At 36.6% G+C, this 27,734-nt stretch overlaps 1 protein-coding gene across 2 annotated transcripts in view; it reads left to right on the forward strand.

Moving 5' to 3' along the window:
• Positions 1 to 26,075, forward strand: part of MDFIC (MyoD family inhibitor domain containing) — a 91,620-nt gene extending 65,545 nt beyond the window's left edge. The window contains exon 5 of one of the 2 annotated variants that reach the window (XM_025381013.1): positions 22,594 to 26,075. In XM_025381013.1, the coding sequence (XP_025236798.1) occupies positions 22,594 to 22,841 (248 nt within the window). In that variant the 3' untranslated portion in view covers positions 22,842 to 26,075. The remainder of the gene's footprint in view (positions 1 to 22,593) is intronic. The other variant, XM_025381014.1, reaches the window with a different exon arrangement.
• Positions 26,076 to 27,734: the final 1,659 nt, after the last annotated feature.

Genomic DNA, 27,734 nt, shown 5'->3' on the forward strand with positions numbered 1-27,734 from the left:
TCCCATGTCACAATAATGGTGTGGGCGAAAGGTTTAGAATTCTCCTTTCCAATGCAATATTTGCTAGTTCTTTGGAAAATAGGACTTGAAGAAATGTCACTGCTCAGCCAACACATTAAATGGAAAAATAGTAATACAATGAGGAGTGTGTGTGTGGAGAGTAGGCATGATCAAAGTTGACTATATCAAAGTATAAATTATTCTGCACATACAAATCATTAATTTTTGTTTACTTGAAATATTTTAATTAGCTGTTTTTTAAAAAAAAATTAAAGCAATTATCCATCAGAAGTATTTATAAATAGTAAGTGTTTCTGTAGGGTCAAAAGTAAACATTTAAGTACCTTATCTTTAGAGTTTAGGAAAATAAGTTAACTAGTTTGTTCTCATACCTATGTATTTGGTGAGGAGCAAATAAAGTATTTTCAAGGTTCTGAAAAATATATAACTTAATATTGAAACATAGAGATAACTCAAAATATGCCTCAAGCCCCAGAACTCTTCTTTTGTAATAACCAACAATTTATCGGCCATCTTAAAGAAGAGCTAGAAGCTACCAGCTATGTATGGACTTCACTGTTGGTTTTTTGGGTTTGTAGACAAGCTATCTTAGGTCACTGCTCTAGCAAACCAAATTAGCTCAGCATTCACTCAGGAGATGGGTGGAGAGGAAATAAAACAATGGAGATACAGATAGATTGGCCAGGAAGCTTTGGGGTGTGGGGTAGTTGGATGAGGAGACTATTTAGAAACCAGGCTTCAGAATAATGGAAAGAATTGAATAAATCCTATGACTCTATTAATGCACCAAAGTTTTGTTTTGTTTTGTTTTGCTTTTTAGTACAGTGATGAAATGTTAGGTGATTTTTTTAGGTCAAACATAATATGTAGGTGCAGCAGCCAGGCTGGAGATGGAAGTTTGTTTGTGAGGGATTCAACCCCTAGAGCTATGTCAAGGGCAAGCAATAGAGGAATTGAAGACTTGCTTTAGAGTTTCAGGATTAAATGAGGTCCAGAGCTAAATCTGGGTAGACTTGAAAGAGCAGTCAGGTATGTATTATTCGGAGCAGGACTGTCATTAACATTTTAGTTCAATTAGTTTGGAAATTGAATAGAAATTAGGAAATTAGGAGGAATAGCTGAACGTAGTTTGGAGATGATCATGAGTTGAGTTTTAGATCTGTTTAGTTGTGTATGATTATACATAATTCAAGAGGAGAATTCCAAAATGCACTTGGAAATATACAATTGGAGCTGGAGAGAAGGAATTAGAGGCAAATATACTTATTTATATTTGTTCTCATAGAGGAGACATTTCACTATAAATCTGGATGAGTTTTTTTAAAGTAGAGATTTCAGAGAAAAGGTCAGATGGCTGAGAACTGAGTGACTCAGCAATCACTGGAGGCCAGCCAGTTTGGTGGGATGGGAGTGTGGGTTCAGCTTGTGTGCTTGGGAGGCAATCCCATGGAAAGTTCAGATTTTTCTCCAGAGGTAATATCAGATAGACAGTAAGTCAGAGTAAGACCATACTGATAAGATAGCTTAGAGGAGAGGTCACAGTGCAAAGAGAAGAGGATGATTATCTGGCTGAGAGGAAACAAGAAATGTGAGAGGAGAGACAGACTGGAGAGAATGATATCATGAGGCAGAGAAAGAATGTTTTAAAAAGAGGAAGAGAACTATATCAAGGTGTACCAGATATTGATGACAGGTTCAGTAAGATGAGCACTGAAATATTTCTGTTGGTTGTCGACTCTTAATAAGAGTCCGCAACGTGGACATCATTTAGTGACCTTATTAAGAGTCGTTTTCATGGAGAAGCCACAATGATGTGGGTTGTGGAATATGAAAACAGTTCTAGAAAGGCCAAAATTCAGGGCAGAAGTGCAAGTCCAGAAGGGTTGTTTGTTTGGTGTGTATTATTTTGTTTTAAGATAGGAACGATTTCAGTATGTTTACATTCAGCTGGAAAAGATCCAGGAGAGAAGAAACATTTGAAATTATGAGAAGGCAATAATGATACCTTCTTGACAAGCCAGCATATAGTGTCTTTAGACTTTAGATCTATAGTTTAATACACTGAACTAAATGAATGCATTTACATTGTCAAAGCAAGAGAATTGAGCAACCAGAGAAGCATTTACCAAATTGTTAACCTCGATGGCTCTGCTGTGTAGGGGTTATGTGGTTGATTAATTTTAGAAGACTTCTTAGTAACCTCTATGGAATGATTTGATATGAGGACATGTAACCTTTGGTGATTAAAAAGCCTTTCTCAAGTCCCTACTCCTACCTCATTCCATGAGCATTCATCGAGTTTGAATGGAGGGGATGGATAGGGCCTTATGATTCTGAGTTCCAAATCTCTGACTTTTGTGTTTTGGATCACAAATTGATGAAAATCAATAGCATCTTATACTTTATGTTCATAAGGCTCTTAATTGAATTTTGTCATAGCTTTTACACATAGTATAGTATAAGAAGTAAAACAAACATAGCTAAGCAAACAGTTAAAGAGAAGAAAAGATAAGTAAAGAAACCACTGCAAAATCCGTACAAATGGGAAACAGTAGGTTAATTTTAAAATATATTTAAAGTAAATTTATGCTTTAGTATGCCCTACTCATCATTGAATTACTATCACAAACAAAGGCTTGAAAAGGTTAAAGCTTAATCTGTAATAAAAAGGAGTTTTGATTAATTGTGATAATCTTTTACACAATGATTCTGATCATTTTTGATCATACGGGCTTCTTTGAGAATCTGACAAGAGTTATTATTTCCCCCTGCAAAGTTTTAAAGACAGACAACAAGATCCTGTTAGCACTGTGTTATTCTTGAAGGTAACTGAAGAGATTGGATAATTTCAGATCTAAAATCAAACATCTCTAAGATGAGGTGCCTAATGAGCCATTGTAATGTTTTTAATTTTGAGGTAGGAAAACTGCATAAGGCTATGAGCAGATGGCCGACACAATCTGACTTACCATTTTTAAACATCACTTTGCCTTTTGTGCTGAGAGTGGACTACAGGTACACAAGGTCCAAAAAAGGGAGACCTGCCGTGATACTATTGCTGTGATTCACGTGAGAGGTAATAGGATTGGATCGGGGTGACAGTGATGGAGGTGACGAGATGTTGCATTTGGCTGTATTTTGAAGACAGAACAAGATTTGCTGAAGAATGAGATTTTGGTGTGAAAGACAGGGATTAAGGATGACTCCAAGTTTATGGGCCTGAGCAGTTGAAAGTATGGAGTGGCCGTTAACTGAGATGAGAAGACTATAGGAAGCATGGGGTTTGGTTCATGGAGGAAGGTCATGTTTGGTTTTGAATACATTGAATTTGAGATACCCATTATCTGTACAAGTGGTGATGTGGACAAGGTGTTTGGATAAGGGAGTCTGGAGTTCAAAGGAAAGGTCTGCAGCTTGAGATATGTTTTGTGAGTTTTCAAGGTACAGAATGTACAGTGGATGAGACCACTGGCAACTGGGGTTCTCAACCCTGGCCTCTGGATATTTGGAGAAAAAGCTTTAGGGCAAAGGGAATAGGAAGTAAAATACAAATCAACAATTATGATTCATTTGCAATGGAGTAGATCCAAGGTGTCAGCATCCTTTAGAAGCTCCCTATATGATTCTAATTTGAATGCAGGATTAAGAACTCTTGCCCAGAACATAGATAAAGTGCAAAGGTACTCCAAAAACTGAGCCCTGGGCCATTATGCAGACAGTAGAAAACAAAGAGAAACCATCAAAAAAGTGAGGATGAGTAACTAGTAATGGAGCAGGGATAAAGAGGGGCAGCTTGGAAACCAAATGAAGGAAGTATTTTAAAACAGATGGAGTGATCATGTTTCAAAAGCAACTGAGAAATCCAGTAAGATGAATGAGAAGTGACTATTGAAATTGTCATGTAGAAGTCATTGGTGACCTTCATACTTTTGGTGTTGTGATGGGGATAGAGTCTGATTGAGATGGATTCCAGAGAAAATAAGAAAAGAAAAATTGAAAATTGCAAATCTGGATTACTCTATCAAGGAGTTTTCCAAAAGGGGAGTAAGTAAAAAGGCTAGGATATAAAAGTGAATTTTTTTAGAAATGGGGTACATGGTTGAGTGCTATTGGTAATGAACTAGTAGAGGAGACACTGACGATGCAGGAGCATGATGTTTTTGAGAAGGTGAGAGGGGAGGAAATTCATTACAAAGTACCCTGTGGTGTTGTAGGGGAGTGTGTGTGTGTGTGTGTGTGTGTATGTGTGTTTTATCTCTCTCAGATTTTAAAGAAAGGGTCACCCAGGGCAGTGGCTCACATCTGTAATCCTGGCACTTTGGGGGGCCAAGGCGGGAGAATGGCTTGAGGTTAGGAATTCGAGACCAGTCTGGACCTCATCTCTACAGGAAAAAAAAAAAAAAGAAAATTATCCAGACATGGTGCTGCATGCCTGTGGTCCTAGCTACTTTACTTAGGAGGCTGAGACAGGAGCATCCCTTGAATCCAGGAGCCTGAGGCTGTGGTGAGTTATGGTTGTGCCACTGCACTCCAGGCTGGGCAACAGAGTGGGAAAGCATGACCCTGCATCTAAATAGAAAAAAAAAAAAAAAAGAAAGAAAGAAAAGAAAGAAAGAAAGGAAGGAAGGAAGGAAGGAAGGAAGGAAGGAAAGAAGGATGGAAGAAAGAAAAGAAAAGAAAAGGAAAGGAAAAGAGAAAAGAAAGGGCCCATGCCTGCAGAGCACTGTTTTTTACAGTGACTCCTTCATTTCTGTGTCTTACACACATGAGGCACTTTCAATTTGTTTAAATGGAGCTCTTTCAAATGACCAGTAGAATATGGCATAGTAGTTTTACAAGTTTTGGAGACTTTCCACCTAAGAAAATATTTTATCATTTGGGATGAGGAAAATACACTAAAAGTTTCCATTTCATTTTAGAACCATTTCAAAAAATTATTTCTTAGTTACAATAATAGCACTAGACACTGCATAATACTACAATTCAGAGGAGGAAGTTTTGGGGAAAAATACAGGTTGTGCCGGATGTTTGAATTTTCTGACAAAAACTGTCTAATGACTCATGAGTGTCTTGTAGTTTATAAAGGGTATTCATAGAGAAAAATAGTATTAGAGTATTATTCATTGAATATAGCTTTCAACTTCAGTTATTTGAGATAAACACCTATAGTAAAACCTTATCTCAGATGCTCATGTTAAATAAAAATATTTTCTTTATATTTTGCATTTTGCTTTAGCCTGAATTTTACTTTAGCTAAAATATTTTACCTTTTAGAAAAATGAGTTGCATTGTTGAGGGTGGAAGAGTGAGTATATTTAAATCAGCTGGACTAAAGAAATATACTGATGGGTAATGCATGCCTTAATTCATGTCCAAATGCCGCATGATCTTTTGGAAATCTGCAGAATGGAGAACATTCTAAATTTCAAGCTTAGATGGATTATATTTATATTCTTTGTCATTAACTGAAACTACTTCTTACGATACTATATTCTGTATTTTTCATTATTGCCTTTGGTGCCTTTATAAATTACCTGTTTTCCCCCCACCGTTTTGTTACTATATTCTTTCCATTTCTTTTTGTGTGCTTCCATCTCTATATATACTTAAAATATCTGTTGTTTGCCTGGCTGAATTGACACCAAAATGTTTAAGAATAGAGTATGCTAATATTGGGGGAAAATTAATTTTGAACATGAAGTTTTTAAAAAAGAAGATTTCGAAGGAATAAGAACAGAAGGGTACCACTCATGTCGAGGGGCGTGACTGTTTTATGCTCTAGTAGGAGGAGCATCTACCTTTGCAGATCAAGCCTGCCACCTCCAGAGTTTTGGTTATCTCATTTTGGTTGTTACTCCAAAGTACACCTTCCATATCTCTGTCTGACTGTCTCTGTTCCCCATGTCTCTTCTTCATCTCCCCTTCCTCTTTTCTCTCATTTCTCTATTTCATACTTTCCCTCTCCCCCCCTTACCTGTTTCACTTGCAAATTTTACATGATTTCATTCAATTATTAACTACCATTTATGGAAACCCTATGGCAGTGATTAATGACATTTTCCATAATAATATTTTAATTTTTTTTTAGTTTTATTCTTAGCTTATATGTTTGTGAGTTATAAGTACATAGCTTAAAAGAAATAGCTCCAAAAATCTCCATAAACACCCGGAATTTTTCAACAATGATTTTTTCTTTCCAGATTCAATTAGATTCTCATGGTATTTGAATTGATTATTATTCTTTCAAAATACATACTTATTTAGCTATTTGCTGTTTTTTTAATTACATTCCAAGATGACCCATCCTGACTCCCAAAACTAACTGAAGCAACTTAGAAATACTAAATTCTCTTAGAAATGCTTTTGCTATTTAAATTACTTACATATAGTGTTAAAACTATTATAGTTTTGAGAATCTTTTATAATTAATAGGTATAATTCTCGACTAATATATTGTAAAATAGTATAGAAGGAATCTCATAGTTTAAAGTTGACATATTTCTTAAAAACTCTTGTAAGGGGAATTTTTAAAAATATGGATGGTTTAAGTTGAATACACCAGGAAGGTATTAGGAAGATTCACTTATGAACCTCCAGCTCCGGGGCCTTAGCACTGGGGGAGGGTCCAATGCTAAGTCTGAGAAAAGATAACCAACTTAATTTCACTAATTTCTAAACTTTAAATTAAATTTAGTATTTCTCTCAATTATACACATAGGCAGTAAACTTCAGTGGTATTAATAGTACCTGTGGCTTTGTTGATGACATTTTCATGTATTAAAGTTGTTGCAGAAATCATGAAGTATCATTTATACCAATTGCTACTTTTAAAATAGTACTTATCAGATCACCACTAGAACTGGTTATTAATGTGTTTAGAAAGAAGCACATGTTTATTCTACCTCAACTTTAATATTGTCAACTATAGTCATAGGGCCACATAACATTTCATTCAATTATGAACCGCATATAGCATGGTGGTCCCATAAAATTAGAACACTGTATTTTTACCGTACCTTTTCTATGTTTACATATACAAATACCATTGTGTTACAGGTACCTACAGTACTCAGTACAGTAACATGCTGAACAACTTTGTAGCCTAGGAATGATAGGCCATACCATATAGCCTAAGTATGTCATTGACTATACCATCCAGATTTGTGTAAGTGCACTCTCTGATGTTCATACAATGATGAAATCACCTAATGATTCCTTCCTCAGAATGTGTCCCTGTATTTAAACATAATTGGTTTCCTTCAAAATCCTATGTATTCTATTTTATGGATTTAAAAATACTTTATCTCCGTGGCACACCACAGAAAACTAAAAATACCTGCTCTTGCCCCTCAGAAGCCAAAGCATTCTTTATAGTAAAAGTAATTTATTTTGTAACATACACATTTTATAAATTTGCATTTCTGTATGTAATTTTCACAATGCAGAGAACACAGATTTTTTTTTTTTTGAACAGCTTCTTTTTGCTTACATTAAATTGAAATGATAATAAAGGACATATTCAATTTCTCACCTTAAAAAACTGTGTTAAATATTAAATCCCTAAGTAACTTGTTTTCATGTTTGCATTTTAATGTCATGCTTTTACCAGTGCATAGCCAGCAATGCCAGGATGCAGAAGAATGGAGAAAATGAACTTATTGGGTTTTATATGCCACAATTTAGATAGTCTTAATTTAAATTTCCATAAATAAGTACAAGAGAAAACAGAGGAAGTACTTCGAAGTCAACAACCTGGTGACACATATTTTTCAGGGTTTTCAGGCAAATCTTCCCATGGGATTTTAATTGATATGCAACATAGTATGGCCTCAGGCCCCCATCAAAACATAGGACTCTGGTAATTTGTACCAGCTTTCCTTCCTCTCGTATACTTGACTGAAGGGAAAAATTGAAGATGGTAGACATCCTCTCAAGTGGATGTAGGAGGCAATTAGAAGAATAAAATTGAATAATTATTAAGTAGTTTGCTCAAGGATATTAATCATTCTGCTCACTTTGAAGGAGAAAAAATATTCATACAAATAAATAGTAGTTGTCTCTTAGAAGACTGAGAAATCCAGGAGTTTGGGGCAAATGTGAAGATAATTGAAAGAAAAGAGCAAAATGGATTAATATACTAGTTTTCCAAAGAAATATTAAACCTGCCCAAATTTCCACTATAACTTCTCTTGGGAAATAAAACTGGAGGAACTGGACCTCTTGGGGAATAATATCACCATAACATAACATAATTTGAAGTTGACACTAGAAGTTGAAGTTTATTTTTTTCCTAATAATTATGCTCAGGGAAGGATGCAGAAATTGCATTTTTGGAATGACAGAAAAGTAGTTATTTTAGAAAGAACATTTTAACATCTGTGGTAGATATCTCCTAGGAAATGTGTACTGTGGAGTGACAGGAGAAGCTAAAACCAAAAGCCATCATTACCTTAGGCCATAAAACTGAATTGCATGGAGTCAACAGGTGTTTATTAAGGGTCTGCTGTATGCCCAGGCCAGTGTGCTGGAGTTTGTAGAGAAGTCCTGTTTTGTTTCTTAATCAAGTGCCTTTGGTTTTTTTGTTCCTGTTGCTTTTAAAAATTATACCCTTAGTTAGAAATAAGTATGAAGCTACTGGCTCTTGAACTCTAATCAATCATGAAAAAATATATATATGTATGTGTATAAATATGTTTAAAACTGGCCTCCCAGCCCGGCACACTGACTTACGCCTGTAACCCCAGCACTTTGGGAGGCCAAGGTGGGCAGATCACCTGAGGTCGGGAGTTCGAGACCAACCTGGCCAACATGGCGAAACCCTGTCTCTACTAAAAATACAAAAATTAACCAGGTGTGGTGGCACATGCCTGTAATCCCAGATAGTTGGGAGGCTGAGGCAGGAGAATCGCTTGAGCCCAGGAGGCGGAGGTTGCAGTGAGCCGAGATTGTGCCACTGCACTCCAGCCTGGATGACAGAGCAAGACTCTGTCTCAAAAAAAAAAAAAAAAAAAAAAAAATCAGAAAAAACTGGCCTCCTATATGTTATTTTTTTTTCCCGTTATCCAGCATTGGATTTCCTGGTGAAACATCAAACTTACTTATGACCCTGTCATTCTGCATACCATCCTTTCAGAACCAAAAATCTGGATTATCTGTCTTTTCAACTCCTGTCTATACTAGGGAGCTAAACATTCCTGAAAAAACCTTGATAACCGTAAAAATCACTATCACTACACATGTGTGGTCTTGGGTCTCAACAGAGCCTCAGAATCCCTCCACAGAACTTCAATATGTCCCACATTCCTGCAACAAATCATTCTCGAGCACTTACTCTGTGGCAGATAAGTGCCACAATCTTCTAGGTACAGTTTGGGGACACAGCAGAGAACTACAAAGACAAGCAGACCTGCCCTCTCCCATTTTCCACAGCAGCCATCTCATTTTGGTGCTGTTTTCTTTAAAGAAGCACTTGGCAACTTTCCCTCCCTCTCCAGGGGGAGAAGAGGCCATCCAGCTTTTCCTCAGGGTCTCTCCACCCTGGGCCCTACCCACAAACTTACCTAATTCTGAGCCTGTTTTTACCTTCCATTCAAAGGAGGAGATACAGCTCTTCCTGTTGTAGTACACACCCCATCACTGCCCATCTTGTCATACACTCACTCCATTGAGTGGCCCTTTCTGCATTCAGTTTGAACTTTCTTCTGGAGAACAGTGAGCATATGTAAGTCTTTCCTGTCTAAAAATGTATGTGTAGAGAGTGTGTATAGGTGGGAGTGTATCTCTTCATGGACTCTGCATCCTCAGTTTTCTCTTTCTGTTTACAAATAGATGTCTTGGAAAGATAGCTGCATGTGTGGTCCCTGTTCCCTCACTTTTCAGTACTCTTCACGTCACTGCTATTCATTTCTAGCCCGAACACATCACTATAATTTATCTGGCCAAACACAGTATCTGACACAACCACCTTGAAATATTGTTATCTTTCACTTCCATGGGATCTCCCTTTCCTAGAGTTTCTACTTCCATGTTTACTCCTCTATCTCCTCTGCCAGCTCCTCCCTTCCTTAGATGCTTTTGTTACCTTGAATCCCTCATCACTGAGTACATTCTCCCTGGGCGGCTGAATAAGCCCATTCACTGTGACAGTTTCAGCCATGTTTCATCCCCTAGCCCCGGACTAACTACCCTCCAAACTCCAGATCATGGTCTCTGGCTGCCTCTTGAACATTTCCATTTGAGTATCCCCAGACTTAGCAAGTCTCACACTCAATGTATTTTAAACCAAACTCTTTTTCCTCCTGGATTTCTTCCTTAGTAAATGGCTTCAGAAACCAGGGGAGTCAAGCTTCACTCTTCTCATCACTGCTTCATCTGAGGTCCTACCAACGCATGCTAATCCCACTTTCTTGGTATTTCCTCAGAGTCCTCCTGCCTGACCCCATTGGTACTGTATTATCGCTGCATGCCATTCCTGCTTCCTCATTTCTGACACGGAAAGTTGAAGATGTTTACCTGGTGTCTTTAGATCCAACAAAAATATGGAGCCACTGGCATCTCTAAAACTGTCTGCTTGCCTCTGTGTCTTTGCATAACTTCCCCACTGACTGGAACAATCTTTGCTTTTATTTCATCTAACATAGTCTTCTTCTTTAAGACATAGCCCAGGAATCACCCTTACTTTCTCCTTCTACCCTATGCTCTCTCCTCTCCCCTTTCAGAGGTCCATCTTACAGATCTGAATTGGATATTGGATATTCCATCCATTTGTGCCTCAGTCTTTCATCTGTAAAATGGGGTTAATAATAGCATTTATCTCATACAATTATTCTAAGAGTTTAGTGAGTAAATATTTATAAACTACTTATAGCAGTGCCTGAAATATAGTAAGCACTATATAAAATGTTGCTAAATAAAAATTTTAAAAATACAATAAAATATGGGAAACTATATATTGGTGATGAGAACAACCTTTGGAATCACATAGATCTAAATTTGAATCCCAGAACTCCCCTTAGTAGCTTTGCACCTCAAGCCACTATATAAGGATTTTGAACCTCAGGTTTCTCACCTATAAAATGAGCCAAATGTTCACCTTATGAGAGTGTCTGTGATGCAGAGGTAATGCCTGCGAGGCACTTACTATGTAACACTCCTTGCTCATTATTTACTCCAGTTGGGCATGGTGGCTCACGCCTATACTCCTAGTAGCTCATGCCTGTAATCCCAGCACTTAGGGAGGCAGAGGCAAAAGGATAGCCTGAACCCAAGGAGTTGAAGACCTGTCTGGGCAATGTAGTGAGAAGCTGTTCTCCACAAAGAGAAAAGAAAAAAAGGACAAAAAAACGAAATAAATGTACTCATTACTTACTCCACCAGCACGATGTGTTTGTCCAAATCACAACAGTTATCACACTGTATCGTAACTATATTTTTATTTACCTACACTTTACGTTCCTTAATCTTTGTCTCTGAAGTTTGAGCAGAATCTGACTTGTAGTCAAATGCTCAATGAAGACTTGTTGAATGAACATTTGACTATGAAGGCATTGTCTTCAGGCTCCTGTGCTGGTTAGGAATGAAGACTGTATTTATTCCATTTTTTTTCCACTTCCTATAAACTCAGCACTCTTAGAGAGTCTTCTGTGGCTAATTCCATGTGCCTCTAATATCTTTAATGGACCAGAGTACACAGTTTACACTTTGACCATTAGCCATCATTTATCTGACGCCTACTTTCCAGGCCCACATTCAGTATCTACGACAAGGCAGGCAAGGCCCTGTCTTTGTGGGGTTTCTGCACAGTATGGCTATTTGCTCCTGGGGCTTAGCCAACTTACAGTCAACTTGTATTCAGCAATAATTAACTTTCCGTTCTGTTTTGAATATTGCATTAAACCCAGTAATGGTCCTGTCCAAGGCCAAGAAAATACCCTGTGCTAGATTTAACTATCTGTTGGTTATAGAAAATAGATTCCTAGAACTTTAGAGCTTGACACAGACTTAGAGAGCATTTTCCCTTTCCTTGTATGTGTGTCGACACCAAGTGAAATGACCTGTTCAAGATACTCACTCAGCCAAGTAGTGACAGAGCCAAGACCAAAAAGCTGGTTTTAAGTTTCCAGCATCACAGTCCCTATACATACACTAATACTTGGCTGTCTTTGCCACTTATGAAGATGGAAGGGTGATCATTAATTGAAATACCTTTGTTTTTGTGCCCCACTATGTTGTGTCCCTGTTGCTAATAGCCTTATTTAAACCAAACAAACAGCAGTAACAACCACAGACACTTACAACCCTTTCTTTTTGTAGTTCTGGAATTAGCTTGCCCAAATGGTAATAGGAGGTAATGAGCTGTGACAGGAATAACTCAGTTAGGGGGTGGCTCAGATGAAACGCAGGGAATTTGGAAGCACCTCAGGAAGAGGGTTTTAATTTTTATCTTATTTTCCCCAGTTTAAAGTAATAATACACCAGGCCACAAAATTTTTATTGCATGAGAAAACTAGGTTTATCTGTTTTCAGCAATTTTAGAGTATACTTGCAAACAACATGTTCATAGATTGTTTTTGGCTCTGGAATTGTTTGTACACTAAATGAAGGCAGAGGTATTTATACCTTATAATTTCAATGTCATGCTGTCCTGTTCATCTGAGGCTTGCAATAGTGCCTTAAAAAAATCAAATGGTATTAGTAGATAACATGGGTGGAGAGGGAGGGATGTGCAAAGAGTAACAATGCCATCGTTGATTCACAAATTAATTCCATAAATAATAGGATTTACCTCCTGTGCACTGCTTTGAAACGTGCTTTGGTGTCTCATTTCGCTGTAACATTTCACTCTGTTTGCTTCGCTTCATCTTGCCTGGCCTGTCTGTTAGACCACTGTGCTTCTTTGGTTGGGGCCTGTCTCTTCTGTAGGGGCTGGGGAGTGCATCCTGGGTCTTCTCAGGCGAGGCTCCTCCTGCCTGTGTGAGGTCTGCACCTCCTGCTGGGGATGCTGCCCCTGCCTCCAGGGGTCCTACAGGAACAGTCACTGCTGGGGACCTCTCAGCCCTTTGGATTGCAAAAGTGCCCTTTGGACTCTTGCTGAGCCCTGGCTGGTCAAGTGCCTGGAGAATTGTTGTGTATGATCCCAGTCCTGTGAATATTGTCAGCATCAGTCAGCCTTCTTTTAGTGTATTTGTTTCCTCCCATGCTGCCATAAAGACCTTATGTCCTAGGTGGCCTAGCCAACCCTGTGCATCTCTGTAATAGGCTAATATCAGTGACGGAAAACACTGGATATGACCAGGGTGTTATTTTACTCATCATCATCATCACCATCATCATCATCATCATCATCATCATCACGTTTTACAGAATCACCCAGTGGGTACATTATGGTTTAAGTTTTGTTAACAAGACAAAACTGGTTTATTTTCATTTGTAACTTGCACAATGTATATGCCAAGGACAAATGAAAAAGAGATGAAGCTGAAATGTGAACTGTGCAATAAACACAGTTGGGAAAATAAAATTGGAAAATATATTAAGCATTTGGGAGAGATATTTTGGATTATTTTGACCCCAATATGCATTTTCATTAAAACTAGAGGATGTACTTGCATGTATTTTTGTCGTAGCCATAAATGGTATTGTTACCAACTTGAGTGAACTGTTACACATTGATCCTTTCTAGGAAAATGTGTTTAAGATCTAAAGTATATTTTATTATCCAGAAATTATATTCAACTTTGTTATTATTTAAACTTGTTATATTAGAAGTATTTCAACTGGCCAACTGAAAATAGCCAGCACCGAATAGGTTCCAGTAAAGTATAGTTTTACTGTTTTTGCTTTCTAGTCTCTGGAAAAAATAAATAGATAATAATTGAAATATGGAAAAAATAGGTTATTATTTTTAAATCTTCTGCTGTAGCCAAACACAAGGTTACTAAGTCTCTCTGGGTAGGTTGATGCTTCACTCCTCTGCAAATTCTGTTTCTTAGAGTTGCCTTCTTGGTTCATTCTTTCAAGTGTTTGAGCTGTGGTCAGAGTCTTTTACAAACCTCCTTAGGTTAAAATAGAATGGCCCTATGTCAGTGTTGTAACCAGAGTAAATGGAACATAGGAAGGTGGAGAGGTGTGGTTTTCCTGGAATAAATATTTTGCTATCAACTTCACAGCTGTCACAGTAATAATATTTAGTAAGCACTTGCATGTTAAATCCTTTATTAAGTACTTAGTGTGCATTATCTCTTTTAATCTTCATCATAACCCTATGAGGACAGTAATGTTATTACCAGCTATTAAGCTTGTGATCTTAAAATGTAGAGATTCAGTAAGTGAATGTAAATATTATTTGTACCATTGATATTTTCTAGTCTTTGTTTCCCTCCTTTCTGCCCAAAAACTGACTTTCTAGGTAAAATAATTTAAATAAGCACTTCCAATAACTAAACTTTTACCTCTCTTCAGATTTCTGTGTTAAGCTTCTAAGAATTAAAATATTTTCTGAGATCTACCTATCTATCTAGTGTATGTGTGTATATACATATTTCCTGGACTTTGTTTTGCTTTTGAGATAGGGTCTCATTCTGACACTAGGCTGGAGTGCAGTGGCATGATTATGACTCACTACAGCCTCGACCTCCTGGGGCTCAGGTGATCTTCCTACCTTAGCACCCCACCCCCCGCCATCCCTACCCGCTCCCCAAAATAACTGAGACTACAGATACTCGCCACCATACTCAGCTATTTTTTTTTCTTTTTTTTTGGTAGAAACAGTTTTGTCTTGTTGCCCAGGGTAGTCAAACTCCTGGGCTCAAGGGATCTGCCCGCCTTGGGATTCTGCCCACCTCGGGATTCCAGGCGTGAACTACCTCCCCCCAGTCTAGCTTCCTAGACTTTGTAAAATGCATCTCTTTAGAAAGGACTACTTAACCAGTGCTAGAGTTAAGTCATGACCAACAATTACTGGATTCGATCTCTCTGAGAGTTTGGAATATTTAAGGAATCAACCACAGATCAGGCAACAAGGTAAACATATAGAAGGAAAAAAATCTGTGCTATCCACTTGCTGTCATTTAAAATACAAAAGCACCTCCCATAGGATGGAGATGGATTCTAGGATTTGCACATGTGGTAGGTAACTAATTGAGGAGTCACTTTGTGGGGTGTGGGAGAGCAGTGCTGTGTTTTTTCCTAGTTTCTTTTTGACTTTGTTGAGAGGAAAGATAATAGTAAAGATTATTGTTCAATTTCCCAAAGTATGGTTTTCTTTGTCCTGCAGTGGAAAACGTAGCTTTTCTCTAACTTTCTTTTTACCTCCTGACCGAGCTCACTTTGTTCCCCACTAGGAAAATGTTGACTGGATTCTGGCTAAGATGTGTGGCCTCTCGGGAGAGTTTTGTGCCAGAGCGTTCTGTGTAGGAGGCTCACTTTAGGCCAATTTATTCAGGCAGCAGGTCAGGCTAGGGCTGTTGGCCAGAAGTGCTGTGCATCCTCTGTCTTGGAGACACAGAGCTACTTGGAGCTGAGCTACCGTGTGGTATTAGTAAACATTTCCCACCCCCACACACACTTGAGGAGCAGAACTCCCCAGAGATGTCTGTGTCTGGTCCCTCGCAGCTGGGTTTTTACAGAGGCTAGATGCTCACTTAGCCATCTCGGCTGTGATTCAGGATAACCACAGCCCGCTTCTAGCTTGCTTTTTGATTTTCCTATTGGGAAAGAACAGTCGCAGTAAAGCAGTATCTAGGAAGAGGAAAGCCTTCACCTAGTCAGACTTTTGCACAGAGTCCTGTTATACTACCACTGGGCAGATGATAGTCATAGCAGCTAAAGAATGGGGAACAACTGGGGGTGCTCTGTGGCATTGATCTTAAAGCTACAGAGTCAGGTTTGACCTCAAAGCAATTTCCTAAATTATTAAATACATGTAACTCTTATTGCTCATGTTCTAATCCGCGGTCTTTGTTTGGCATATTATTGGCCTGATAAATGCTAATAAACCATTGTTTCTCAGCATGTAACTTACATGATGGGGATTTGATTAAGAAAGTACTTTCAAGCATCTTATTTCATAGGAAACTTTATTAGAAATAAGATAAGACCCATTCAATCTGTATTCTCTTAAAAATGGGTTGTGGGTTTTTCTCCGAATTCTCTGCTGTCTGTCCTTTCCTGTACTCCACTGTAGCTGTTTGGTATCTCTGTTCCAAGAAATTCAGAGCACCTGTCATACCACATCTTAAAAGGAGGAAATGAAAGAGATAAAAGAGGCTTGTTTAGAGGAGAGCTGAGTTTATTGTGTAGTTTTCTGGTGACTCAATCAGGGTTCCTTTCACTTTGATAAACTGCATTCTTCATATTCCCTGGTGTAATTTGGCCACATATTGATCAGGTATCAGTATCAATTGGGATAATTTCATTATCAACTTACTTGTTTTTACAAAAGCTAGTCTTCACTCTCATTTTAAGCAGCACAGAGTTCCTGGGATCAGTCACAGACATTGTCACCAGACTTCTAAGATGCTGTTGAAGTCAGTTCCAATTGTTACTTTAATGCTGTTGAGGAGCTAGGAGCTCTCCAGATAATAGGCCAGCTGCCTGAGCATAACACTGATGACCTTTTGTAGCACTCAAAGATTTTGTTTGGGGTTGTGTCTTCAGTAATTCATCACAGCTTTTGTGGTTTTGTTTTGCTTTTTAAATCAAACATGGTAAAGATTTCCTTTTATGCTCTCCTTTTAGCTACTTGGCTTCTGAAGTGTTACTTTGTTTTCCTAAATTTACAGTAGCTGCCAGTCTTGTGCTGAGTTCTCCTCTAAGTACACTGAATTGTGCAATTCTTGCTTGGCCCAGTTTTGGACAGGCACCTTTCCCAGAACCCAGTGGACTTCTCAGAGGTTAAACAGTTTTGGCAAAAACTGTAAATACTGACTGAATAAAACCATAAAAACTGAAATCTCAAGAACGGGGAAAAAGATGATTCCTGACTGCAAGCCACATGGATGCAGAGGACCCATTTTTTAAAAAAAAAGTTTGTTTCTCTATTCAAGCCTTCTTAAGTTTGATCATTCTTATGATCTTCTCTTTGCCTCAAATAAAACCATCATTATCATGCCTTTTATGATTCTTGATTCCTGTTGGCAGTGGCAGGGATAGAAACTATAACAACTGTTTTTTCTTAGTTTATTTTAACCTTTTCATTACCCTGAGTCACAGTCAAACTATGACAGAAATAGAAGGTTACAAATAGAAGGGTTTTATAAAGAGACCCACCAAAAAAAAAAAAAAAAAAGATTTTTGGCAAGGAATAACAATCAGATCATTTAAAGATTTGGTAGGATTTAAGGAACTTTTTTTGGCTAATTTTTGTTGTAATTTCTAGATATTTCTCTATTTAAAAAATAAGAATATGAATGTGTTTCTGGTAGATACTTCTGTAGCTACATCTTGTTTAACATCTCTATGAGCTTGTAAATGCATTTTGGTTTGCGGCTTCTTTAGATGCCTGTTAATAGATTTGGTTTTTCAGAGTAACCCAGAGTACTTTTCTAGTAAATTATAAAGGACTTATGTTTTAAAACAATGTCTCCATTTTGTAAGTTTTAATATTTACATGAAGAGCTACTGCATATGGAGCTCTTGATCATGTAGCTACAGTCCTTAAATTTATGTTTTAAATTTATAGATTTGTTTCTTTTGATTGAGACATCATCTCTCTCCACACTGCCTTCTCTCTTATGTCTATTTTAACAATGCAACTGGCAGTTTATTAATTCTTCAACTTAGTGATGACTTTGTTCTTACATATTGAAGGGTAACATTTACTTTCAACTTTTTGTTAAAACTAAAATTCAGAATAATTTTTAAAAAAGAAAAGGAACATGAACCAAGGCTAAAACAGATAGATGAACAAAACAAATCAGCAGAAAATTTTGGATTTGTAACTGATCTTCCTCCAAGGAGCATTATCCAAGTGTCAGAAGTGACCCACTCCTGTAACAGCAGCATAGCTTGCTGACTGAGAGCATGGTCTCAGGAGGTTAACTGTCTGGGTCCTGATCCTGTTTCTGCTACTCACTCCCTCTATGACCTTGGGAAAATTTCCTAAATTTTCTGCGAATCAGTCTCTGTGTTGGTAAAATACGCATAATACTGGTATGACTTCTTAGGAGTATTATTAGAATAAAATTAATCAATATTTATAAAGACCTTAAAAGGGACTTTAGTACAAAGTAAGTTTCCATTTTTTTTAAAAAAATGAAAAATTGATGAAAACATCTCTACTTTTAAGATAATATGTTTCTCAATTTTGAAAACAGCAAGTAAATACTTCTCCTGCATTAAAGCTAGAGCTCCCATTCTAGTAAAGTAACCACTTACACCAATCAGTTATAGAAAACAGGTTTTGTTGAAGAAGAGAAGTTAGCAAAGGAGTGTTTGATCTATTTAGACCTAAGAACTTAAAAAAAAATTCTTTCTCTACTAAAAATAAAATGATATTTTAACAGGCAAATTAATTTGCAAATCTTGTTTACTAAAGTAGGAGTTATAAGAGATTCATTTGTTGGCTTAAGACTTTTAAAATCTTCATGACGTGTCATTATAGTGTAAAATCTGGAAGAAATATTAATTCTCAAATGAATATATCCTATGGGAGGCAACTAGTGGTTTAGTTTGGAATGTCACGCCCATCTCTCTTCATCCTCAAGGCTATTGATCTCACACCAATCACATCCAATCTCTCTCTTCTGATTGCTTATTGGTTTCTTCCCCCTTTCTGTCATTGGCATAGCTGAGTTCCTTGTTTTGAATCAGACACTAAAACTTTTTTGTTTCATTCTGCTATCAAATCTTACTAACACCTCTCCTCCTTTTTGCTGATCAGCTATCAGATTTTTCTCTTTGCCACTTAACTTCCTCAGCCATGTAATCCCATATCCAGTGTTATCAAACAAGATTTAATTTGGCTTTCCCTTCCTCACCTTAAACTCTCTGAGTTCAAAAGTTAACTTATCTCCCTTTTGTTAGTTTATTGTAATTAAGTCACATTCTGATAGAAGACAGTCATATTTAACAAAGGACCAGTATCTTGAATATCTGAAAAACCTTTACAAATTAGTAAGAAAAAGGAGGCAACCCAATATAAAAGTTAGGGAAAAACATGAACATGCTGAACACCCACTTCAAAGAAGAGAAAACATGAATGGCCGATGAACATGAAAAAATGTCCAAACCTATTAGGAAACAAGGAAAGGCAAAATAAAACCACCATGAGATACCATTTCACACACAACTTGCACATGTTAAATTGTGATGGTTTCAAAGATTGGTGAGAATGTGGAGAATGAGCACTCTCATACTTAGTTTGTGGGACTAAATTTTGGAGCAACAATCTTGGGAACAAATTTGGCATTATCTAATAAGATTAAAGATGAGCAAGCCTGTGACCCAACCATCCTACTGCTGGCTACGTAACATGTATGTTAGAAGACCTGGATAAGATTGTTTCAAACAGCAATGTTAAGAACAGCCATGTTAGGAACAGCAACAACACTGGTGATGACCAAAATATCCATAAATAGTAGAATGAGGCTGGGCACAATGGCTCACGCCTGTAATCCCAACACTTTGGGAGGCCAAGGCGGGTGGATCACCTGAGGTCAAGAGTCTGAGACAAGCCTGTCCAACATGGTAAAACCCTGTCTGTACTAAAAATACAAAAAATTAACCAGGCATAGTGGCGGGCACCTGTAGTCCCAGCTACTGGGGAGACTGAGGCAGGAAAATCGCTTGAATCTGGGAGGCAGAGGTTGCAATGAGCCAAGATTGTGCCACTGTACTCCAGCCTGGGTGACAGAGTGAGACTCTGTCTCAAAAAAGAAAAATAAAAAATAATAGAATGGATAAATCAATCATTGGCTATTAATTCAGTGGAATACTATGCACCTGGAAAATGAGTGAACTACAGCTACACGAATCAACATAGATAAATCTCATATGCAGGATGTTGAGCAGAAGATGCTACTCACAGCAATTTGTAAAGTATACTTTCCATTCTGGTATATTTTTTCGGGGTGTGTACACATGTACTGCTGTGAAAAATACAATAAAGAGCAAGGGAAAGATCATTTAATATTTAATATTTAAGACAGTGGTTACTTCTATGGAGAGGAAAATGGATTCAGGAAGGGACTAAAGGAGGCTTCAAAAATATTGTAACCATCTATTTCTAAGACTGGACAAGACATTCTTTCCCCTTTAAAATGGATAGACCCATTATATGTAGTTCTATGTCTGATAAATTTTATGACTAGTATATAAATAATTTACATAATCAATAACTACTCTTAGGCTTTTAAAAACATTCTGTTAAAGGTTCTTCAATGTCAAGTGGGTTTTTGTTGAGTCCCTCTCTCAATCTTGATATTTAAGCATTGCATGGTGGAATAGAAAGTTAAGGTCTCAGTGAGGTATTATTGGAATTAGATAATATGGATATTCACTTGAAGGTACATTGAATAAAACTGGCTTGATGCCAGTTAAACAATATCTTCTAAGTCATAATGAAGCTAGCTGTTTATAACATTTCAAATATTTTACAAATCATGATGATAATGTAATTCTGGAAAAACTCAACTGAATTGAGTCATATAAGACAGATGCTGAGATGAAAGTATGGAAATAGTATTGATAAAGGGAAACCACGGACACTGTCTAGAAATCCAGAACGTTGTAAGGTCATGGGCCTTTATTCATGTAGGTTGATTTTAGAGTTCCCCTGAAATGATTTATTACTACCAGAAATCAATATTAGGGGAAGATGGAGAAACCTGAAAACTCTCACAACTCTGTTTTTGTTTTTCCAATTGCTGCATGGACCATCATATGTAAAAGTGGGCTTGGCACTAAAAAAAAAGGAAAGAACAGTGTGTCCTTTTAGCCTTTAATTCTGCAAACACAACTCTGGAAATTCCCTTTTGAGTTCTCTCTGCCCCTTCCTCCTTTTCACCATCTGGCAGGTGGAGTGTATGACTGTGTTTCCACATTTTCTCCTTTCATCCTCTGAATTCTCTACAAAGTTAGAATCTGCAGAGAAACAGAGGGGTGTTCAAGGAGTTAGGGAGTTTATGATGGGATGCTTAGGTATAGGCCTGTAGAGTTAAGAGACTGCCGTAGGTACGCTGGTGTTTGTTTTTCCTTACCTGAAGCATTTGTAGCTGAGGAATCTGTAGTAAAGGAATTCTGTCAATTCACATCTACATGCAGTTATATGGCATTCTATAGAGAAGTGCATGATTTTGTATTATAGCATGGCTGCCATGCAACAAGCTGGTTTTCTTTCCTTCATCTTTGGTTTTCACAGTTTGCTGACACTCCATCAAAGGCACTTAATTTTAATGCCAAATACAGAAACACAAAGGACATGTGACAATGGGAAGAGGGTGGGGTGGTTGTGCCTTATCGCTATTGTAGGAAGTGGAATCTTCTTATTAAAACTTATATTATACAAAATACAAAAACAAAAAACAAGGAACCCACACAAAATAACCCAGAATTAATTCTGGTAAAAATTCACAACTATTTCTGATATGAGGCAATTGTCTTATAACATTGGTTTTAAATGATGTTATTACATGTGTTAAAGTTATCTAGAAATAGAAATTTCCTTCCATTACTCCTTTCACTTGCCCCAGAATTATAAAGAAATGGACATTAGAACATTAGAATGTAAATTTATTAAATTATAATCTGTTTGATTTCTCAACTTTATCAGTTTATGAAGTTTAGTGAACATTGTTGTTTAGAGAGGCATTATTAGAGATGTGTCAGGAGGTAACAGAGATGTTAAAGTTCTTTGCCACCAAAGGAAGTGGGAAAGCAATGTTACTGTGTCATTATTCACATTTGCTAAGGTATAAATTCCTTTGTTAGAAGTAGGCAGAAGAACCCTTCTAGAAACAATAGTTGGACCCAACCAGAGAGTCTCACTGTTTTTATTTAATATTTGTGAAATAAAAGGCCTAAAACCATGAAATTGAATCATTTGTATTGGAAAGTGAAGTCTTAATGGATTCTGGTTTAACTATTGAATTAATTTTTCAATAATACATCAAATATTTCATATGTAAATTTGTTCTTTTTCAATTTTAGAGCAGGTGGGGTGGAGCAATTGAAGGAAATTTCTATTTCTGAAGGACTTTAATAACTAAAATGCAATTGTTTTAGCCCAGTGTTATAAAGAGCAATAGCATATAGAAAGATGGATAAGAAGCATAGAGAAGTGGTATCTAGGACCAAGAGCCATTGCACAGTTTGTGAGAGTAATTAACACATGTGAACACATGTGCATACACACAATACTTTTTTTTTTTTTTTTCGAACTAAGTATCTACTTCTAAAGATCACTCATCTAGAGTTTAACTTAAGCTCCTTTTTGAGCTTCCAGCTCACAAAGCAAACTTCATTTGGGTTGTGGATGACTTAACTATTTTGCTCAATTCTTACTGAATCTATTGATAACCATGTTGTGTTCCTCCTTTTTCTCACTACATGGTCTCCTTACCACTGAAAATGAAGATTGTTGCGTCCACTGTATCCTGGCTTGCTTGTTCTGCGAATTCCTGACCCTTTGCAATATTGTCCTGGGACAAGCATCTTGTGGCATCTGCACCTCAGAAGCCTGCTGCTGTTGCTGTGGAGATGAGATGGGGGATGACTGTAACTGCCCTTGTGATATGGACTGTGGCATCATGGATGCCTGTTGTGAATCATCAGACTGCTTGGAAATCTGTATGGAATGCTGTGGAATTTGTTTTCCTTCATAAATATTTATCTTTTGTTTGTGTTAAAACTGGAGAGTGTTTAAAAATTTACTTTTGGGGGGAAGAAAAGCACATTGTAAGATTCTCATGAAACAACATGGAATTTGCACTGTTAACTCATTATTGTAATAATCTCTGAAAGCCTTTTTACTTTAACTGAATCTACATGGTTTAATATGTGAAATTTTAACTACTTTAACTAGTTTTATAAACTTCTTAATATGTTACAATAACTTAGGGACATTTTGACACCCCCCTCCCCAAATGTTAAATGTCTTCTCCTTTTTACTGGTATTTCTATTTCTAACCATTCTCAGGAGCCCTTTGCTCCAAATATATTATTTTTCAGTGAGTATTTAAACCTGGCAGTTTATTTGATATGTATCTATTCGTGATTAAAAGAAAGCAGTCTTGGCCAGGCATAGTGGCTCACCCCTGTAATCCTGGCACTTTGGGAGGCCAAGGTGTGCAGACTGCCTGAGCTCAGAGTTTGAGACTAGCGAGGGCAACATGGTGAAACCCCGTCTCTACTAAAATACAAAAAATTAGCCGGGTGTGGTGGCAGGTGCCTGTAATCCCAGCTACTTGGGAGGCTGAGGCAGGAGAATTGCTTGAACCAAGAGTTGAAGGTTGCAGTGAGCTGAGATTGTGCCACTGTACTCCAGCCTGGGTGACAGAGCGAGACTTCATCTCTAAATAAATAAATAAATATGTAAATAAATAAACCAGCCTTTATTTTAAAAGAAACTTTAGGAAACAAATCCACATAATATTTGGGAACCAGTGCTGATCTCTCTCCCTTACCTTCTCCGCTTGTTTAACAGATGCTGAATGCCTACTGTGTAGACTCTCTTCCTCAGACTGTGGAGATAGATACAGTTCCACTCCTGTCCACAGGAACATGAGATTTAGCAGACTAAGGAGGTCTGTAAAGAATGAACCATACCACAAGGCATACTGAAGTGAGGATTATAAGAGACATAAACTCAAAAGGCTGTTGGAATACGCAGAAAATTGCTACCAGAATATTCAGGAAGGCTTCAGGGAGAATGTGGCATTTGAAGACACTCTTAGAATGAGTGATTCATCTGGTATTTAAATGAATTATTTCAATTTTTGACAAAGTTTTAGATGGACACCCTAAATCGTGTCTGCACTTAACCGGTTAAAAGAACAGTGCCTTCAGCATCCTTTGTTATTAGTTGCAGTAATACAGCTTTTTTAAAAAGCTATAAAGTTTAAATTAATAAAAGTATGCATTTTCTTACACATAATTTAAATGTTATCATACTTTTTTGATGAAAACATAATGCCTTAGTAAAATAGCTCTATTTAATAAAGAAGATTGAGTACTCTGACACATTTCATTTAAATTGGGAAATTTTTAATATTAAAATCCCAGTGTTCTGAGTTATTCAAAGGCTCTCTTTTATTTGAGAGCTTTAGGTCTTTTTGGGATGAGAGCATTTTAGTTGTTTACTTTGGTTTGTTTCTTAAGCATTGCTATTTTTCATAAACACAGATAAATGGAAACCATTCTTTTCAAAGCAGAAGAAATCTAGACATCCACTACTGTGACCAAATTCCTGTATTACAACTTTATGTTAAATTAAACTAATATGGCAGGTTATAATGATCCTTAAGTGCAAAGAAATCAGTCAATTACAAGACTAATTATATAGTTATTGAGACGTAGAGACTGTGTGGCTTAGATGAAAGGGAGAGTAAATTTTCATACCATGCACTCTCCTACTCAGTTTGATCTCTCTAAAATTGTAGTTTGGTTTGATTTAATATACTTCTTTGTAGAAATTTTGAAAGTATGCTTTGGGATTAATAATTATTTTTAATTTTTCTGGCTGAATATCACATTGATAGTAACAACAGAAGCATAATTTTAGGAAGCCTTTCGCAAACCTAGCCTTTTAAGAGAGGTTTTTAACCTGAAGCATGAGAATATCACCTGTGTTTTTTCCTTTGAGATGAAACCTAGTTTCTAGTTATATCATTACTTAAAGGGCTTAAAAAAGAAAAAACTTAGCAAACTTTTGAATCTTTCTTTTATTGCTACTTATACGTACATACACACATACAAAACCTTTAAATTTGGGGATCTGAATATAATTCTGGTAAATAACTGTCTTCATTTTTCTCCTCTAAAGAACTTAATTCATTTGTTACATAAAATATAAGGAAATCTTTGTACTATTTTACAGTAGCCACAATCTAAATATTTACATATACCCAAAATTAACTTATGCTTATATGTTAGGATGTGAGAATATCATCTGTTTATGGACACATGAAACCTCCTAATTACCTGGAATTGTTAGAATATTTGGCTTTTTATATGCAGTTTTTCAACAAGTGATTAGTCTAATATTTAAACATATACTGCCACAATTTGTGATGAAAATATTAGCACATTTGAAATACTGTTTCTCCATAAAAGAGAATGTTAATGGATACCAGAATTTTATTTTTGTATTTATGTTCATAGTACGTTTCCTCTTGTCTAGTCCAGACAGTCATTCCATAAAGTATCTTGTATAATTAAAAGGAAGACAGAAAAAGGAAAAGTAGGCAAATGTAAAAATAGTTTCAATATATCTTATGATTTCTTAATGTAAAATGTTTTGTTGAACTGTATGGCTATCATGACTAAGTGCTAGAATTTATAGTTATAGGCAGTGTCCTTTTAAATGTGGAAAGGCTTTTAAAATGTTTTAAAACTGGACTTGTATTATCCTGAATACACTATTTCGAAAATTTTTTAAAATGAGTTCTTTATTTTGCTTTACCATATGTTTATATCTAATTGACATATTGACTAATATTTGAAAGAATTCAACCATAAGTTAAAACCTGTAGGTTGTCTTTATCCTGTTTCATCCCTGTCTGAAGATTTCCGAGTCTTCTTATGTAAATCACATGACTCGTGTCCATAAATGAACTATGAAAAATATCAATCAGTTTGTGGTGTAAATGATCATTGACATGTGATTTCAAAACATAGTGTTCTTTTAAAAATTTATAATATGTCAAAATACAAGTTTTTTACATCGTTTTAGTAAATTAATTTCATTTATTTACTTTGGAACTATATTTCCACTTAGAAAAACTAAGGTAATTTTACAATATGTGCCGAGATTAAAAACCAATGCAAAAATGCTCGAACATCTATGAAATTGAGTCTTAGATTTAATGAATTTCACTCAAAAATAAATCAGAAGAATTTCCATGTAGGGCATATCGTGGCACAATTTTTGTAAATGCTTTGCAGTTAGCATCTAACTAAAACAGTACAGTATGACTTTATTTAGGAGAAGACTTTTTATTTAGAAAGTTATTTTTTCATTTTTACAGTGTATCAACTGTATCCATTTTCCTCACCTGGGTAGTCAATGTTATCTGAGCAGTTCAAGGAGTAACCAAGGCAACCTTATGTAATAACTTTCCATTCTTTATCCATACAAACTCTGTCAGTGCCCTAGATTCTAATGTTATAAGAGTCAAACATCACTGCCTAACATAAATAAGACTTGAGCCCAGAGACTCTATATCTTGCCTTCTTGAATGATACTTAAATGTTTAGATTTACCTAACTGCCTAATTAACCAAGTTATTTATTCATAAGACTATTTTTCAAATTATTCAAGACCTTTATGCCCCTTCCAATTACTTGTGATTTGTAGGTCTGTAGGATTGTTATATCTAATCTGACTGGTGACAGAAAATTTCATCAAATACCATAATATCCAGTTTGTTTTCCTTTACACTAATACAGCAGAACATATCATTTTTGTTTTAAACAATGGGTAATATATTAATAGGGTTTGTTCCACACTTACTATTTATAGTTTTTGTAATCAAGCATTGGTATTAAAACAAAATCCTTTCAACCCTTCATCTCCAATATGCCCACACAATAAACTGCGATGAGTGTTTTCTTTGTGCTTGGATTGGTACTAGGCACCTCAAGAAAGTCACATAACCCTTAAGAAGTTTCAACCCTTAAGAAGAAGTTTGGCACCTCCCATGAGAAAACAGTTTCAACAGTGAACCTGCCAGTGTTTACTTCCTTATTTAAGATTGCTTTTAGAGTTTGCTTAAAATGGAAGAAGTTGTGGAGAGGGGATACTATTGTAATGCAGCCCTAACATGGAGGGTGGGTGTTATAAAAGCTATCATTGATGACTAAATCTTCTACATACTTTGCAAAATTCTCGGTGGACCACGACTGCTCCTTTTAAAGCACTATAACTCAAAATATCATATTTATGACCAAATTTTAATGAAGACAATAGACAATCTGGAAATGAAATAAAACCACAGCCGAGCACCACCTGGAAAGCAGTGTCTCTATGCAAACAGAATCTGCACCACCCATTCTTCACCAAACTGTCACAATAGCATGACACTTTCCACTAGAGCCTCAACTATAACTCTTAAGCAGCCAGATGTCAAGTTAAGTAGCTTCCTGCCTTCTGACTGAACTGTGGCTAGTAGTTCTACTTCCATTGTTTGTTTGTCTATTTATGCGCTCAATTCCTTACCACATCCCATTTAGTGCTCACTGAAAAGGAAGCATTAATTTAGCTGTGAGGTGACCGTGAAGAAATCATTTCAGATAACCATCCTTTGACACATTACCAACATGGGGTATAGATATGTGTGTTAAAGACAAAGTATAGCTCTGCAATTAGGTGTTCACTTCCAGGCAGGTCTTTGTGTGAGGTTTAGTTGAGAATGTAATTATTAGGAAAATGGTGAAAAGCAAATTCAAACAAATTCTAAGTTTAGCTTGAAAAATGGAAAAGGTTCTTAAGTTCTGTCTGATGCATAAAGGGGTAGAAGCAAAGGAATTATGCTCCAAAGCCAAGAAAGAGGGTGTAC

This window comes from Theropithecus gelada, chromosome 3, assembly GCF_003255815.1.
Source record: "Theropithecus gelada isolate Dixy chromosome 3, Tgel_1.0, whole genome shotgun sequence".
Lineage (NCBI taxonomy): Eukaryota > Metazoa > Chordata > Mammalia > Primates > Cercopithecidae > Theropithecus > Theropithecus gelada.